We start from the raw sequence: 18,278 nt of genomic DNA, 5'->3' as shown, positions 1-18,278 counted from the left end.
ACATACTTAAACCGACACTATTAAAGGTATCATATTTCCTAACTTCTGGTTTCACAAAATACATTATTTTCATTTGTAGAGCAGGGTCGACAGAAAAACAACACATTAAGACAAGAAAAACAACACATTAAGACAATAATTGAGTATCATTTCTGGTTACTAATAGCCAGCCCTTCTCCCAGATTTTTTTCAAAACTCATTTCGTAGTTTAACTCAATCTATCTTTATTTAGAGATATGAGAAATATACATATACACACATATATAAATACAAATATATACATATATGTAAATACACACAAATATACATACACACATATATATAAGATGAGCTCAAAACTAGGACTTCTTAGTCAAGATACTGACTCTCAAAGATGAGCTATAAAATGATCAAACTGTTTTCTACGGTGTCAGACTATGCTTAATTTCGGAAAATTTCGCTGGATATTATTTTTTACTCTCATAGAAATGTGAAATAAATCAGCTGTGGCAAAACTCTTGTCCTGAAAGTGCTTTCTAATTGAATATAGGTACCAGGAACTGAAAAGATGGGTTATAATCAGAATTTAAAGCTCATCTCCCTTATTTCCATAAACGGAGCTTTGTAATCCAAGACAAAGATCCTGAGTACGTTAATTTTAAAAGTCCAAGGCACTAGTCAAACTTAAACACAAATCTAATCCTGAGATCATCTGGAACAGTTTTAGTACAGCATATGGTCAATACTCCAGACTTCTCTTGAACAAGTGCTAGTGGGAACCTAACTCCTGAAAGCTGCTTTGGAAAATATCAGTTAGAAAATACCAAGTCCTATGACAAATGCCTTGCAGATAACTCAGTTAACAATCAAGCATATAAGAACCTGCTTCTCCATTTAACAAAGAGGCATTCCAAACCAGCATGCGCTTTCATTCTAGTCACCTGCCTCTAACAAATCATAATTCCCTTAACTATTTCAGTATTAGAGAATTGTTCTGCTCCCATCATAAGCAGACAAAATTAACCTAGCTTCATGATAATGCTAATCAATCAGTACACCCAACTAAGAGTAGCAATTGGATATAGCACTACTTTTATACTTTTTGATATTTAATTTTACACACTTGCAGGGCCTTACAGAGAACTTACAGTTCTCTGTAAGTCAGATTCTGAATTAGGAGACCTCTTGAATTCAACTTTAAAAAAATAAATTTAATTGCTATCAAAAGCAGAGCAAATCTACAGTCTTTTCTCCATTAAGTCCAACACAATACCCTGGAATCCACTAGTATCGGTGGCATCATACAACTTCAAAGGAAATGAAGCTAATCACAAAATTAAGTTTAAAGGCAGTTTTAGAAATACTGTGGTTCTCAAAGGAGAAACCTGCAACTTCAATTACCATAAATTTATATATATAAAAATAAAAATATATATACTATATATATGTAATATAATGAAATTATTATAAACAAATCTTTCTTCACCTACATATCAATTTTAAGAGTTGCCGAGATAATGTCATTTTGATAACGTTGTTAAGATTCTGCTGTCACTGACAGTTCTATTTTCTTGGCAAGCAATTGTATATATTATCCCGAGTATTAGCTATCATGCAATATAAAGTCAACTGTGTTTATGAGCATGCTTTAATTTAGGGAGGTACCCATCTCTCTCTTCCTTAAAGGAAGTTAATTTTATAATCATTAAAGACTATGGATTACCACTAACAGTGAGGTAGAAAACCTGTAGATTTGCCATAGGTATATAAATATAGATACTTACAGCCGTTCCAGTTGTTTTAGATCCTGAAATGCTCCACGTTCTATCACACTGATCTGATTTTCTTCCAAGTGTCTGCAATTCCAGAAATGCCAGTTAATTTTAAGACAACAGAATAAAAGAGCTTCCCCACTTCTCTTCACACATGCTACAAAACTGCTTTCACAGAAGTACCAAGTTACAATTAGAGATTATTAAAAATATCTGGACAGAACAGCACTGTTTCTTCTGGTCACTAACAGGAAACTGATTCAAAAAATTGTCTCCTGAATGCCAGATTTGGTAAACATTTTTGTTCCTAAACTTTTAAAATCATAACTGTTATGCTCAGGAAGGTGTTGGTCTAGAGGATGATTGTTACATCCTTAGTATGTTACTCTTTATGGAATGTAATTGAGATAACTGGTTCCTACAGCCCACAGCAGAAACCCACTCAACGTCAACGTATTTTTTTGTCCAACCTTTACGTTCTGCAGAGATTTCAGGCTTGCCCCGGAGTAAGCCCTTTGTAAGTAATCCAAAGGGGTTCAACCCCTCCAGAAATACAGCCAAGGCAGCTGTGTGTGACAACTGCACACAGTCCCACTGTACAACAGGCTGCAAAAGCCGAAGGGAGAAGTCCCATATTTCCACAATGTCTGACACTGCTTTTCTTCACCCCCTCAGGATAAGTTTTAAGTAACAGCAGCTGGTTTCTCTTTGATTTACACTGTGCAGGAAACAACTATTCATTTATACAGCAGAAATGTTCTTTTATAGGTGAAGTAGAAGCCGAGGAATAGAGATACCAATAGCCCCACTTAAGCTGACCTTTTTCCTTCCAGCACACACCCATTTTCTGCTTCTGTAAGAGCACTCAGGCACATGGACTAGATCTCTAGGCTCTCCGAACATTTTGTGTGGCTTCAGCTAAAACACAGAAAGGAAGAACTTCACACACAGTAAGGCTGGGCTTGGCCAAGACTAACTAGTGCACTATCCTGCCCGTTCTCAAGAGCCACTGCTCTGCACTCTGTCCTCTGAGGATGCTCAGAGCAGATCAAGTGGATCGCAGTTGAGAAAACAGACAGCAAGAGAGTATTCCTCAGCTAAGGCCACATATGAAGATCAAAAAATAAAATTAAAAAAACCCAAACATATAAGCCAGAGGGGCACGCTCCTAAAGGGAAGGGGAAGAAAAACTGCATGAGGAAAGGGGAAAAAATACAAAGTTATAAGCAACAAAAGGAAAAGGTGCACTAAGGAATATTTTGCAATTATGTTGTCAGCTTGAGACTGGAAGCTTTTTTCTGTTGTATCGTTCTACCAGTTTCTGCATCTTTTCCAGATCACTCACATTCTAATGTCTGGAAACAGGACTAGACTACCTTTCTAGGAACTCTGAGACAGAGTATAAGTATGTTATGCTTCCTGAGCATAACAGTTATGATTTTAAAAGTTTAGGAACAAAAACGTTTACCAAATCTGGCATTCAGGAGCCAATTTTTGAATACATACTATACACCCATCCATGGTGGGGTTCCCCCCTATACGCACATGGAAGAAAAAATAGGGTGTCAGTAACGTAGAATAGCCAGAATTATGAAGAGATGGGAGAAAATGAAGAAAGACTAAGAAAAATCTGAAGGACTTCTAGAGAGCAAAAAGTGCACAAAGTAAAAAAGAAAACCCGCAAACACATACCAGATATGACAGGAACATGCAGAATAGGGAAATACACAACAGTGAACAAAAACGAGCACATCAGCAGACAATGAAACGGCCATGTCTTGGGTTTCAGATGGTCAGCATACATTGGAAGACAAAACCAATATAAAAACATATGTATTTTTAATAGATGTATTTCAGTTTTATTCCTAATGACTTGCATGGCAAACACCATACTACTCAAAGGCTGGACAAACATGTTCCATAAACCTGCAATGAACACAGAACAAAAAATGCAAATAGAGGTAGCAGTTGCAAATTTTGCTTATTGTTAAGGACCTTCAGAATAAGTGACTGCAGCGGCATTAGGCAATGTCTGACACCATAAAAAACCAGCAAAACCAAAACAACTACTGACATTAATGCTAGTACAGTACATGTACTTTAATGGACTTCCAAAATGGTATTGACAGTTGGGATGGGAGCCAAGGAAATCTAAGTGACTCTACTGCTAGAGTTGAGAGAAACCACAGGAACAAAAACTCTTCCAATAGATTTGAAATGTTTTCTTACTATATGACAACTTGTTCAAAAGCGTTAAGGTAGCAGGGGAAAAGACTCGCCTTCTCAGTGACAGGATTCAATTAATTCATTGATTGAATTATCACTAAATAACTGCAACAGTTCAACAGTTGCAGTTTTAAGGACTTATTTTAGAAGATACACAAAGCAAAACATTGACTGCAGAAGGTAATCTTAAGAATTACAGAAGAGAATTTTCAGGGGGTGCTGGTGAGATTACTTGGGCATTTCTTAACTTCTGATAGCTTTTTCTCTCAGAAGAAAGGGTCAGAGCGGTAAAACCAACTGACCTCTGACAGTGATGGTGTCTTGGTTACTAAAACTTGGAATTAAGCACAAGAGTTTAGTAAAATACTGCTAGTGAACTAGGTGGCACAAACACACAGAACATAGTCCCTATTATGTAAATTGCACTTGATAAACAGAACTAGATATCAATTATTTCTTTTTTTTTTGAAACAGTGAAATTAGAAATATGAACTTACCCATTGGTTACTGTTAACATAAATACCTTGCATGTTTCAGAAACATTTTCAATAAAAACATCTCAGCCATTGCTTTTAAACATATAGATCTACACACACGCGTATATGATCTCCCCAATAACATCACAATGTTTCTGAGAAACTGGCAAGTTTGCATCACTACAGTAGCACTCAGTGCACCCAAATACAAGCCCAGTGAAGTCAGAAACTAACAGTTACTTTAAATGGGAGCTCCAGAAATACTAACAACCTAAGAGCTTAGCCTCAACTAACTCTGTACATTACATTTGAAATTATTTTGTTTCCCTCATCTGTCTTTTTTTTGCCTCTCATATGTCCCTAAATATTTAAAGCTATATATGTGATTTTAAATAAAAAAATAATGCAATGAACTTAATTTCCACAAAGCAAATACCAGATCCCCACAGTATTTCTTGCAGAGACATCAATATCTATGTCTGCTTCTATGTTGATGTGAAGGGTATCTAAACTACTTGAGCTAATTCTGAAAACCTGTTAGAGAAATTTCAAGGGTGTCGTGGTTTTGGCCAGATTGGCCAATCAGAACGACAGATGGCCCTCCCCCCATCTCTCCTCAGAGAGGAGGGGAAGAGAGAAGGAGATTTATGAGTTTAGAAAAAGAACTAAACTACTTTAATGAAAATAATAATAAATAAGGAAAGAAGAAATAATAATAGAATAATCAAAATTAAAGAGAAAAAACAGTATACAATATATACAAAACAGTATCCAGCTCCCAGGATGACGATCGCGCCACCCGCAGACACAGGGAAAGTCCCAGACTGGAGCCAGTGAGGGACAGGAGCTGAATTCCGGAACTAGAGTCAGGAATGCTCGGATCGGGATCAAAGGCAGACGAACAGACAGGGTCCTCCTCAAACATCAACCATTGAAGAAAGAGCAAACCAAAGCAGCCTTGTCCCTTTGATCCCTCAGCTTTGATACTGAGTGTGATGCAGGTGGGATGGAATACCCTGCTGGTCAGCTTTGGGTCACCTGTCCCATCTGCTCCTCCCTGCAGGTGGGACCCCTCTACACTTCTCCACTTCCAACCCTCTAACGGGGCAAACAGCAAAGTTAGCTGCCCTTGGTTGTTGTAGCAATAAGTCTAAGCAAGAGGCTCTGTGCATACCATTCCTTGGTATAACCAGGTCTTATCACTCAGAGTGAACAGTTTCTGAACAATACGCTGTTAATTTCAGACTTTAGTCAGTTAGGAGAGGCCCAGCTAAAAAGTAAAATTACAAACCAGAAAATTGGTTTTGTTTTACCTCAAACCAGGACAAAGGGGAAAAGCTGGTTTACTTCAAACAGAACCTCCAACTTTTCCTGAAAGGACTAAAACAGCTTCAAAATTTATTTCTTGTTCTTTTAACCCAAGATTATTTTCTTAAGAAAAAAGGTCTATGTATAACTACAATAAATATCTATGAAGTAGTCCTAATATTCATCACTAAATTAGTGGTGCCATTTGATGTTCACAGAAGAGAAAACAGAAAATCAGGAATGACAAATTCTGTAGACTGATGCGTCTCCTTTTGATGTTCAAAGCCCATTTAGAGGTACAGTTAAGCTCTCAACTGATACTTTTAGATCAAGAGACAGCACCACCTAAAATTTGTGTATTTATTAGTTCTCATATTAGACTAAAAAAATTCACAGGTTTCCTTGTATACAACTTCTAGAGCTATCCTTAATCAAGTTCTCCTTAATATTCTGCAAAAGTGCTACTAATGGGACTGTACCTTAAAGTGACCAAAAGCTCAAAGTCCTATTCACTAGTGTTTTGCTAGAATTGATTTATGCATAAGGGATTGTAAAGTGGACCAAAGTTTTTACCACAGTATTTACGAAAAGCCAGTAAGAAATACAAACAATTAAATAGCTCTGAAACTACATTCAGACTTTTAACATGGAACTAAAATATAGTGTTTCACATCACAAACTGTTCCAGTTGCTGCTTTAAAAAGAATACTAATAACTGAATAGTGTGCAGAAATTATTATTTCATGAAATGAAGTTGTTTCATGAAACATGAAATTATTTCATCTCTAGAATTATGGACATTCTTAGTACGAGCACCCTAAAATAGTCTTGTAAAGAAAGACAAGTTTTGTGTTATACTCACAAGACACGGAGATTCTTCAGTCCTGTGAAGTCCGTCTTTGTGATTCTTGTGATGTTATTTTTTTCTAGATCACTGCAGAGGAAAAGGAAACCAACATTCAGACACTGACAGCCAAAATTCTGTTAGCAGAAAGAACCTCCATCATTGGGAACATCTATCAGCTGCTCAAATTGTGCAAACTAACATTTCCATTAAAATATCAAAAACCAAGTCATCAATCCTGATGCATTTTGCCTCCTCCTCTGAGTAGGTTGTTCTCATACAAGAAGTTTCTTCCATTTTTATTTCTAGTATTGGTGCTTACTATATGCTTCTTTCTCCCTGAAGACTGCAATCTTGTAAGAGGCTAAAAATATGCAAGACCCAATGGGTACAATACAGATAAAACAGAGTACTCAGCCCCAAAATGAAATTGAACTCTGGGGTTATTCTAAACCCAAGAGTCTAGCCTGCTGCAGGAACTTTGGCTACACAGAGCTTGAGGAGAGAACAACTTTATTTAGTGACTCCCAAGCGTAGTTCTACCCAGATGATTGGAAGATTTGCAAAGTTACAGAACAGCTTATAGTGTGTTTTTTTCAAGCATATTAACTGGGCAGCCTCCTGATGCCAGCTTTTTGGAAATGCTGATTTTCAGAAGATACTGTTAATCACAGTGACCTGTTTCCCATGTGCATTCACCCTTTGCCAATTCCTACCTTCTGTCTTTAAACTCCCAATCTCTTAACACCTCTGTTATGCGCCAACACATTTTCCTCATGTGGTCACATACCAAGTATTACCTCCTGCACTCTGCTTCACTCTGTGCTAATTTATACTCTAGATTCAAAATTAATAAGTAACTGGCATCTTTTCCACAACAGGGAAAACCCACTGTAACTAGACCTTGAGCTGCCCACTTTTCTGCAGCTTTTCTTTGGAGTGAGCACACCAAAAAAGCAGAATATTTTCATGTCTAAACTTATATCTTAATAGAACGGACATCATAATAAAACACTCTGGTTTGAGACAAATTCTATTCAATTCAAAGTTGAGTCTAATTAAAAATAAAGTAATTTATAAGCTAATCCTTCTTGCAAGACTGATCCTATATTTAAGGATTATTCTCAGTACACTAGCTTTAGCATTTTAGAGCCTTCAGAGTCACAACAGACCAAGAATAACTCCTTTTGTTTCCCAAGGTACAGAGTCTTCCTGTCATTTTATTTCAAAAGAGTATACCAAATACCTGCTGGTGCTATAGGTCTTTTGTTGCTGTTTTCTCTCCTCTAAACTTGCCTTTGTTTGGCACCCTTAAAGTTCTCCTGGTTGAACATGCCCCATTGTTGGAGATCTGGTTTTTGTTGGGTTCCGGTTCCGCCCCCCCCGCCGATCCCAACCAGATTGTTCTTCCTGACCTATTGCTAACCAACAGGGACAAGACAAAAAGACAAAGAGCTAGGCTTTCTTCCTGGTTGTCAGCCATGCTTACTTTAACACAAGCAGCAAACCAGATATACTCTCCATAAAGTCACCACAGATTTGTTCTGAGTGTCAGTTTCCTAGATACAAGAAGCCTTTTATGAAAAATAAATGTTCTAACATTGGAGTAAACTTTTTTTCTTCCAAGTCATTTTTTATGTCTACCAAAAGCTGCTAAATATCAAAAATACAAGCCTTTGGGGTAACAGCTTTCATGCCAAAAAAGCATTCAATATTTTTCTAAAGATCCTGAGACTATAAATACATTCTGATAAGTTTTGTTGTCTATTGCCATCGAATAAAAACAATCTAATATGGAAAGTTAGCCATGAAGCTAGATATTCATTTTTAAAAAGAGAATATGAGATGACAACTCTACAGCAGGAAGTAAAGGCTTTTCCAATGCAATTATTTTTTACTGTAGTTCCTGCATTAACGTGCACCAGGATACAACTCTTTCATATTACAAGGTTCAATTTCTCTCCTCTTTCTAGCAAAATTCAATGACAAAAAAGCAAGATTACAGGATTATTAAGTACATTGGGCAATCATCTGACACCTGCACAAACCCTGATCCTGAAATAATTTCTGAAAATCAGATGGGTGTTCCTAAGTGCTGTTTCAAGTTGATTATTTCTCTAGGTACAAGAAGGAATTCCAGGAAGAAAGAGAAGTCAGAACTTCCAGGAAAGCCTCAACTATCACGTTTGTATTCTGAAAAATGCTGCATAGATGGCTGTCTTGGATGGCTTCTAAGTGCCTAGCAAGTAATACTGCAAACAAAATGCAAAAGCTCTTGAAGCATTGAGAAGAGCTGGATCATTTGTAATCATTCATATGCCATCCTACAGGAGGAAAAGCGCTCCTGGCTGGCACAATTTCCAGTAATTTTCTATCATACATACAGTTCCATACAAGCCTTCCAAGTGTGGCTACTACTTAACTCATTTTTTTTTCACCTCACAGGAGGTCAGTTCTATCCTGTTAGTAGGATAGAACTACTAAGAGATTCATGAGTGTTCAAGCATAAATGATTATTTCTTTTGAATCAAGATCACTTTTTTCTGCCAACATGAAGTAATAGTCTAAGGCATTAAATAAAAAGCAATTGTCATGGTAACAAATTTCGTTTTTCTAGTATGAACCACATTGTCAAATAAAGGCAGTTACACATTTTGAAGTTTACGCTTGTTAAAAGGTACATCTTCAATATTCAGAGAAGAAACCGGACTGATTTTTTAGTATATCTACTAAATTCCCCAAATGCTTCTAACCATGATAATAAAGAGTTTTTTCCCCAATACTAACACCATCCTCCACTTATCAAAAGTGTAAATATTTAGATGAGTACAGGTAATTGCACTCATTCATCTGAGGAAATAACTCTTTGTATTCCTAAACATGTATAACTGTTTTCTCATGTGTTCCCTAAATTGCAGATGCAAACAGATAGGCAATTAAGCTCCTTTTAATGTCATTTTAACATGCTGGTGCATTCACTTAGTGGAAAAGAAAAACTTAAAAATACACCACAAAGTAAACTCAATACAGTTTGAGCCACTTCGTAAGTGAGTGTAGTCCGGTACTTAAAAGTCTGCGATGACGATGTTTAAGCTTACAGTTCATGCTCACAAAAACCCCAGCCTATATGTCTACAGGATTTGTACCAGGAACAAACCAGCTACAGTTTAGGATCTCCATCTCTTCCACAGCAACTTAATTTGCCACAGTCAACAGGAAGAAAGAACAGATTAAGGATTAAAAAAAAGAAACCAAACCTAAAACTCAGACTAATGAGATTTTTTTCCTGAATTCTGCCATTAAAATAGAAGCCATATAGGCATGGAATAAATAATATTTTTGCGTATCTTTTTCAAGCTTTGTATCAAATCTTACAGTGAATCTGTCTAAGGTATAAGCAAGACTGGACTGAAGCAATATAAAAGATACAGTAGAGCACAGAAGTGTTTTATAATATTGAAATCTATTTCTGATGGTTATTGACAAACATCAAATAATACTAATAAATTTTTTAAGTCATTAAATGGTTTAGAAACAGACCAAATAAACTTTTAAGAGTTATTTTATGCATCTTAGCACAGGACATGCTTCAATAATAAACACATTCTTCTGCCAGGAAACCATTTTCTTTAGCATAGATGGGAACTAAGGATAATGATAAGGAGGTGATGGGAAAAAATTCCCTACATTTCCATTATATGAACAAGACAGACAGTATCCTTGCTTGACTTATGGCAACCATATTTAAAAAAAAAATCCGTTAAAGAAAAAAAACCCCTGCAAAACAACTACAGGGTGCTTTGATTGCAAGTACTAGCCACTCTATTCCATTTGCCTTTATCCTGTCAATTGAATTGTGCTTTTCTCCAAGAATACCTTTGAATCACTGCCTACATTTTTCAGATTTTCCAGCTTAATTTCCTCTTCTGTTCTCAGTTCAGTTCTTCCACCCTGGTGCATCATTAACTACTCACTGGTGCACCAGCGTGACCTCGTTGCAAGCAGCATTGGAAAGAATTAAGTCTGGAGTAAACAACACATAAATAGCTTGTGTTTTACTCGCATGCAGTTTCCCATCTGCTTTTCATGTCATTCCTTCAGAAGTTTTCCCGTGCTTGTATCTCAGAAAAGGTCTAGCCAAGCACAGCACTAAGCTGGTCAGAATAGTCCAAGGCAGACAGGAGTCTGCTGAGGTATATGAGATGCCACAGTGCCATTGGCACCGCTTTTTGTCCATTTTGGTAAGACTTAATTCTCAGCACAGCTTTGCTCAACTGGAACAAGTGTATGCAGAACTGCATTCCTGTCATATACAACGCAATCTCTCCACCACCCCACCCCTCCTGCCCAGCCGGAGACCAATCCCACACATCACCTCTATGCCTCTCCACTTTCAGCCCCAAGAACACTCCTGCTGTTCAACATTCCCCTGGTGAAATCTGCAGCTCCCTATTCTGAAAAAGACTTTAACATTCCCTGATCAATACATATCTTGAGATTGCTTTCTCCTCTACTCCTGCCGATTGGCACAGCCTGTATTGTATACATAATATCAATCATTCTATATTAATCTCTTCTGAAGGTTAGTATGTAAGTCGAAGGTTTCCATTTGCCCAAGCAAAATTACTTGGGCAATACTCTAACTTTAAGGGGACCACTCTTCACAAGGTTCTCTTTCCTTAAACCATTTAGGATTTAATTGATAACTGCCACTTCTGTGTGTTTTAAAAAGCAGCATTCACCTTCTAAGCATTTGCCTGTCCCAGCGTGCTCTCCCTCAAGGCTGATCTGCCATTTGAAGAAAAACAGACTAAAAGTCTGATGAACTACTATGTAACACTTCCTCCTCCCGTTCACAGCAGGTCTAACACCACTGCAAAGCAGCCGATTGCCACAGGTTACCCCATTAGTGAATTAAGCTTTGTGACTGTGAAGTTACTGAACTAATGCAGACATTAGTGGTTTACAGCTGGTATTTGTGGGCAACATAGTATTTTATGTTTCCTTTATAAAGTTTGGCAGCTGGGTATGGGCTCACTAGTGGCTTTCAACTACAAAAAGCTAAACCTTAACATCTAATCTTGGTTAGCTTTCAAACGCATCAGCGTTCCTAAGAACTGCTGGAAGGAAACAGCTTTGAAAAGAAATCCTCTGGGTCAAGGACATGGGGAAAATTACACTAGGTGTAAAGGTGAACTTAATTTACATTTAACTTCAACAGATACCTATGTGCGGATACATTCATTCTACATAAAATTATAATTGTGCTGAATTCCTGCATTTTGCATATTATATGGAGCCAAACAGATCTTAGATCTTACTCAACCCATCTATCTCACCCCACACGTACAGAAGCCCAGCTACTATTCTTTGTCATTTCACATTCAGATAATATTGTCCCACCATCTAAGAAGATGCCAGTAAGGAATACAGGTCTCTTCTAGTGTGTCAGCAGCAAAGTTGATACCACTCAAAAAGAAACTGACACTGTCATCTATACCAGCTTTAAAGCTTTTGGTTTTAGGTTTCTTGTGAATCTGTTTTTCTTTTTAGCACAGAACATGTTAAGGACAATGCAGGTATAGTGGCAGCTTTAAGAAAACAAACAGGGAAGGAATTATTTCAGTGGGAATAGAAACATGAAGTGGACTAGAATGGTACAAGACATCATGAAAGTGACTTCAGATGAACTGTTAAAGGGAGCTTTACTCATAAACATGTCCTGCTATGTTCTAATAACAATTTAATTCAATACATATTTTGTAGATGTTGAAAACTAAGTCACACAATGTACACACTTATTACAAACAGGGATGCTTAGAGCAACTGGAGCAAATCTTGCTTCATAGCAAGAATTCCCTCTGAATTGTTTCATCCTTCATTCTTTTCTAAAGACAATCTAGTGAATTTAAGACAGACTTTTAAATGTTTTAAAGCATCAACATTCTCTGGAGCATGCCATTATGCAGCTTCAAACAGCTCTAGGAGTACACAGCTTTCTCTGTTACATTACTCAGTTTCAGTTGATAATTATTCTGCTTAACTACTCAACTCTTCTAAAACATCCAGACACTGTTCTCAATCCCCACCTTCTTCCTTGGACTGTGTAAAGTTTATGACTTGAGAAGTAAATCCACTTGCCACTTAGCACTACATGCTTCTGTCTTCTAGACTCACATACCTTGGCAAATACACACACTCATCTTAGACAGCTCTGAGCCTATACTTCCCTTATACACAAGATCAGAACTGACAACACATCTCCGCCGCAATAAACGTTACAACTCTTACAAAAGAGCCAATAACAAAGGCAATCGGACACTGAAGTCTTGCAACAATCTTCAAATCAACAATTAAATACTTACATAAAAAAATCCTCACACAAAATTCAAATCCTTTTGTATACAAAACAAAACACTACTAGATTGTAGCAAGTTGCTATTACTCAGGTGTCATTTTACTGCCTGCTGCATCCCCTATGCATTGTAGTCTCCAAAATAATCCGAAGTTTGGGCCCTCATCATAGTTGTGAGTCTTGAACGTACCCAGGTGAGTCCCTAACTTAATTCCTCAACTCTTTCAAAACTACAGCATTTTTTTAAATCAGCTGCCCATTGGAACTACCTCTGGTTGCCTAGTTAGGCTTTTCTAGGCACACAGAAGCCAAAGTCAAAAGCCTTACTAAAGCATAAAACACAGTGGCATTCCTAACAACAAAACTGAAGATCATCTCTGATGTCCAATAATTTCACTGCAGTAGCTGGTTTTGTATGTCAATCACAAGCACAAGTCCTAGATGGGCAGTATTTTGGAAAATCGTTATTAATCCATTCATCTTTAACCTAGGAAAATATTACACATAGTGAATATACACACACAAAGTGAAAATAACCTGCTATCTAAGGAAAAGGGAATCTACAGCAACAGCTGCAACTTCATTCAAGTCCTCAGATGTTTGTTCATTTATATTAATAAATAAAGAATTCAATAAGAGCAGTAGAGAAACTGTATACTGTATTTAAGAAAAATTAACTGCCGTACACTTCAAAAGCCAGCCCTTACCCAAGCTACACAGCACTAGGATTCTTTCCTGTCCAACTGCTTCATAAGTAAGGTAAGTATGTATTTCTAGTCACAGAACCTCAAACATAAAATTCAGTTTCTGTTCCTGCTATGTTTTCAAAGTGCCTACTACATACCAGCTCAAAGGTATACACATTCAAGACAAACAAATCAGCATAAAACCCAATGCTCTGAAAAGAATCATGACTAAGCCAACACCCCCCCCATGTACTCTACAGGGAAGATGCATTTCTCTTCCTCATTTTGGCTGTTTTCCAACCAGGGATGCACAGAATTTGTATGTCACACAGAACAACATACTTGGGAATTAATACAAATCTCCCTGGTCCCCTAACAATCAAACAGGTCAGGATCCAGCACACCACCTAGAACTCGCATCAAAATAAGCTTCAGCTAGGACACAATTCATGGAATCTCCGAAAATTTGGGAAGAAGAGAAGAAAAATAATTTCCCAATAAATTTAAGAGCAACTGTTTTGAGGATATAGTACACATTCCTTGTTATGATTGATTTGTAATACATTCCAAAGGATTTATTTTAAATGACAAATCAACTTGGCAGTAACATTCAAAATATGGGAGATAACAATTGAATCCAGATTCCCAAATCTGAAGAGTTAGTGACATTTTTCATTAGCCCAATTCCTCCAAATAACTCAAGCAGCACACATTATCAGGGAACAAGGCTTTTATTGTTTTGCCATTACACTGCTAAAGGACTTTGTCTATCCAAACCACCTGCTAGAATGACAGCTGAGTCATCCCCTTAAAATTTTCCTGTTGGATTTGTTTTCTCAGCCCCAAATCCCTACACAAGGTAACCATGAACACAAACACACAACACCTGAACCGGAGGAAACATGAATTTTCACAGGCAACAACCATTCACTTGGCTACCTACTGCACTCGAGAAGCTTAAAGCCACAAGGAATACCTTCCTGATTTTTATGAAAGCTACCTGTAGAGTTGGAGGCAAAAGGTTGTGCAGTAAAGCCCTCCTCTCTTTACAAGACATTTGTTCTTAATTTGGGAACACACTAGCACAACCATAATCATTAAAAGGAGAAAAATCCACTGCCATGTGCAAATGTATCTGTAAAGTAGCTTTTGGCTACCCTTCGCAGTCTTCACACACCCAGTATCTGTTTTATTATTTTAATCATTTTCCAGTATTTCTACTATGGAGTTAATTTGTCATTAATCAGTATGGACTGCCACTAGCCTCTTAACCTTAAATGACTATAATTCCCTATAGAAAGCGCTTGGCAATTCTCTTATGCCTTCAATCCAAGAACTTCAAAGTTACTATCATAAACTACTCAATTACAACACTACCCTAAAATCCTCTGGCAGCACAATCTGCGCATCTTCAGATTTAACATGTTTCCATCTCAACTTCTGTAACACAGGAAATAAAGTTCTGGGACTGGATTTTATGAAATACAAATTCCATTATTCCATTAGTTTCCAAATCACTTGGGCAAGTGTAAACATCACTTGTAAAGAAAGAGACAAAAACTTCAAAATCATGTTCAGCTGAAGTAATATAAATTTTTTAAAAAGATGGTGCATTCAATCTCTATGTAAGACTAAGTTATTTCTTCTTAAAACAAACAGTTGACTTTGCAAAGGAGCATAAGATTATTATTTTTAATTTTTTTACTGACTACTAGGAAGACTGATATTCTCTAAACATTTCATATCATCTAGTTAAATAGAAATAAAATTGTAAAGTCCTCCACTTAAGAGAAAATAAGCCTATGCAACAATTACAGGTGGGGCAGTGACTGACCAGGGAGTTGCTTTGCAGAAAAGGATCTTGGAGTCCCATCAGGCCACAAAACATCAGCCATGTGCCCTTGCAGCAGTGAAGGCCTCGACCAGACTGGACTAGCAAGACAAGTTTAAGAATTTGGAAGAACTGACGAGTCTCTTGTATCCTGTTTCAGGCTCCCCAGTACAAGAAAGGCACTGACAGATTGGAGAGAGCGAAGTAAAGAGCCACTGACACCATCAGAAAGCTGTAGCATATGAGGTACAAACAGAGGCTGAGGCTTGTTGAACCTAAATAAAAGGCTACAGGAAAATCTTGTTGCAGTCTATAACTACCTAGATAGGTAGGAGAATATAAACCCCCTTCTCCAATATGCAGTAAAGCCACATGTGGAGGAACATTAGTAGAGAAGCAGCAAGCTCTGCCACAACCACCAGCTCTTGAAGGGATTCCGAAATATTCTGCACAGCTTCAGTAACGAGTGCTGCACAGTGTATTAACATAGTAATATTGTGATCCAGTAATTTTGATATTGCTTGCTATTCATGTTAAACCAGAATAACAATAAACATACAATCCAACATTTAATGATTTTTGTTGCTGTTGTTGGATACAACCACATGTATGACACTGGATAGTTTCAGTCTCCAGAATAATTTAAATAGTAATTAAATAGCTACACAACAGTTGGAATGTACAAATTCTGTGCTGCAGTCCATCATACTTTTGTAACACACCTACATGATACAGCTTTTAATTCAAAAAAATTAGATTGTTCCTTCTGATTACAGAAGGCTTTCAGGTATGACTCAGTCTGTTTTCTTTCTGTCTGAACAACGAAAAAACTGATCTTAGAGGTTAAGTGCCCTAATTTTGTGAATAACCTAATCACTCTTAAGCTATTACAGTAGTGCTTGGTTAATAACCCACATTAAGTGCCCAAATGATCTGGAACTGCTTACAGGCAACACACTTCTGTTCTCATCTTTATAAAAATAAGAAAAATGACTTGGCAAACTATAGGTGTTAAGAACACCAAGAAAAAAATTACCTTTTGCAACCTGTGCAGTGGCCGAACTCCCCATAGAGCAAGCTGCTGTTGAAAGTTGTACCTGAGACATGCAGAAAGCAGCACTTAGACTAATTCAAGTACTGTTTATTCCAAGGAAACATGTTTGTCCCAGGCCTGCAGAAACTCCTGACTAATTACTATAGTTTGCAGATTTTATTATATATATATAAAGGAAATGTTATGCTGGCAGAATAATGTTCTAACCTTATATTTTACACCCCCATGCCCTTCACCTTTGTCCTCAAAGTTCTGTAGTTACTCTTGATGTGCTCCAGATCTCACTTAGTAGTGTCATCTGTGCCTTTGTGAAAGATAAAGAGAGCCTGCAGAAAGAATAAAACAGGTTGAGAGGTTGTACTGGCACAATCCTCATGTGCCCGGGCACCAATACAAAGCTATGAAACAAGCAGGAAGAGCTAATGTTTTGACTACACATGGAGCAACACACCACCACTGGAATAACTAACATGGTGGGACAGCTTTTGTAGTCACATGTGCGCTTGGCAATGGTTGAATACAAGGTTCTCAGTAAACACAGGCAAGGAAGAGGACAGGCTGCTCTTCATGTGAAGGAACAGCTCAAATGTCTGAAGCTCCTCTAAGGAGCAAGAGTCCCATTGAGTGTGCAAGTCTGGAGCAAAGGAGAGGTCAGTGAAGGTGACATTATGGTAGGAGTTCATTACCAACCACCCGCTCAGGATGAAGGAGGGAACAACACTCCTTACTGAGCAATGGGAGGAAGAGTCCAGATCAGAGACCCTGGTTCTTATGGGGAACTTGAATCTCTCTGATATTTGCTGGAAAGGCAGCACAGGGGCAGGCAAACAAGTCAGGAGGCTTCCAGAGGGTGTCAGACATGACTTCCTAAAATAGATGCTACATGGGCCAACCATGGGTTAAGTTTTCCCAATCTGCTACTCACAAATGATGAAATGGTTAGGAGTGAGATATTCAGTAGATTCCTTGGCTTTAGTGATCATGCAACAATGATATTCCAAAAGCTGAGGGGTGTAAGGAGAGTAAGTAGCAGAGCATAGAGCCTGGTCTTCAGGAGAGCAGAATTCAGTTCTGCAGATTTCTGAACTTTTTCAGAATTCAGGGGACTGATGGGGAACATCCTGTGGGAAGCAGCCTGGAACACCACAAGAACACTCCATTCAGATACTGAGGAAAATAAGCAAGTAGACCAAAATACCACCTAGGCTAAACAGGCATCTCACAACTGAGCTCCCATGCAGAAGAGAGCATATGGGACACAGGAGTACAGAAACATTGCCTAAACATTAAGTGATGGTATTTGGGAAGTCAAAGCTCAGCTAGAGTTCAAACTAGCAAGGGTCATCAAGAAAAGCTTCCAGCAGTACCTTAGCTTTAAAGGAATAAGGAAGATTTGATGGTTTAGTGTCAGACTGAGGTGCTTAATGCCTTCTTGGTGTTAAGTCTTCACTGACACAGCCTCCCATGTCTTTCTGTCTAAAGACAAGGTTCAACAAGGAGAGGACAGCCAGCAATAGCAGAGGATCAAGTCAAGTATCTCTTAAAAAATACTGACCCATACAAGCCTGTGGGAACAGGTAGGATGCATCTGTTGAAGCAGAAAGATACAGTGCAGCCTTGCTGTGACATCTCTGATACACGTAAATGTTACATTTGTCTTCAAAAATATTGAAAAGAATGATATGGTGAAGTGTAGGCTGGTCAGCGTCAGCCTCACTTTGATCCCTTGAAAAGTCAGGGCAAATAC

General features: G+C 37.8%; 1 protein-coding gene across 3 annotated transcripts in view; it reads right to left on the bottom strand.

The window, feature by feature from the left end:
* The window catches only part of SLIT3 (slit guidance ligand 3), a 521,231-nt gene that overhangs the window by 488,164 nt on the left and 14,789 nt on the right, over positions 1 to 18,278 (bottom strand). For all 3 annotated transcript variants that reach the window (XM_063348618.1, XM_063348619.1, XM_063348622.1), the window contains 2 exons: positions 6,624 to 6,695; positions 1,764 to 1,835 (listed from right to left, as the gene is read on the bottom strand). In XM_063348618.1, the coding sequence (XP_063204688.1) occupies positions 1,764 to 1,835; positions 6,624 to 6,695 (144 nt within the window). The remainder of the gene's footprint in view (positions 1 to 1,763; positions 1,836 to 6,623; positions 6,696 to 18,278) is intronic.

This window comes from Chroicocephalus ridibundus, chromosome 11 (genome assembly GCF_963924245.1).
Source record: "Chroicocephalus ridibundus chromosome 11, bChrRid1.1, whole genome shotgun sequence".
NCBI classification, from domain to species: Eukaryota; Metazoa; Chordata; class Aves; order Charadriiformes; family Laridae; genus Chroicocephalus; species Chroicocephalus ridibundus.
Note: the sequence above shows the minus strand (reverse complement) of the source record. Positions and strands in the feature narration are given on the sequence as shown.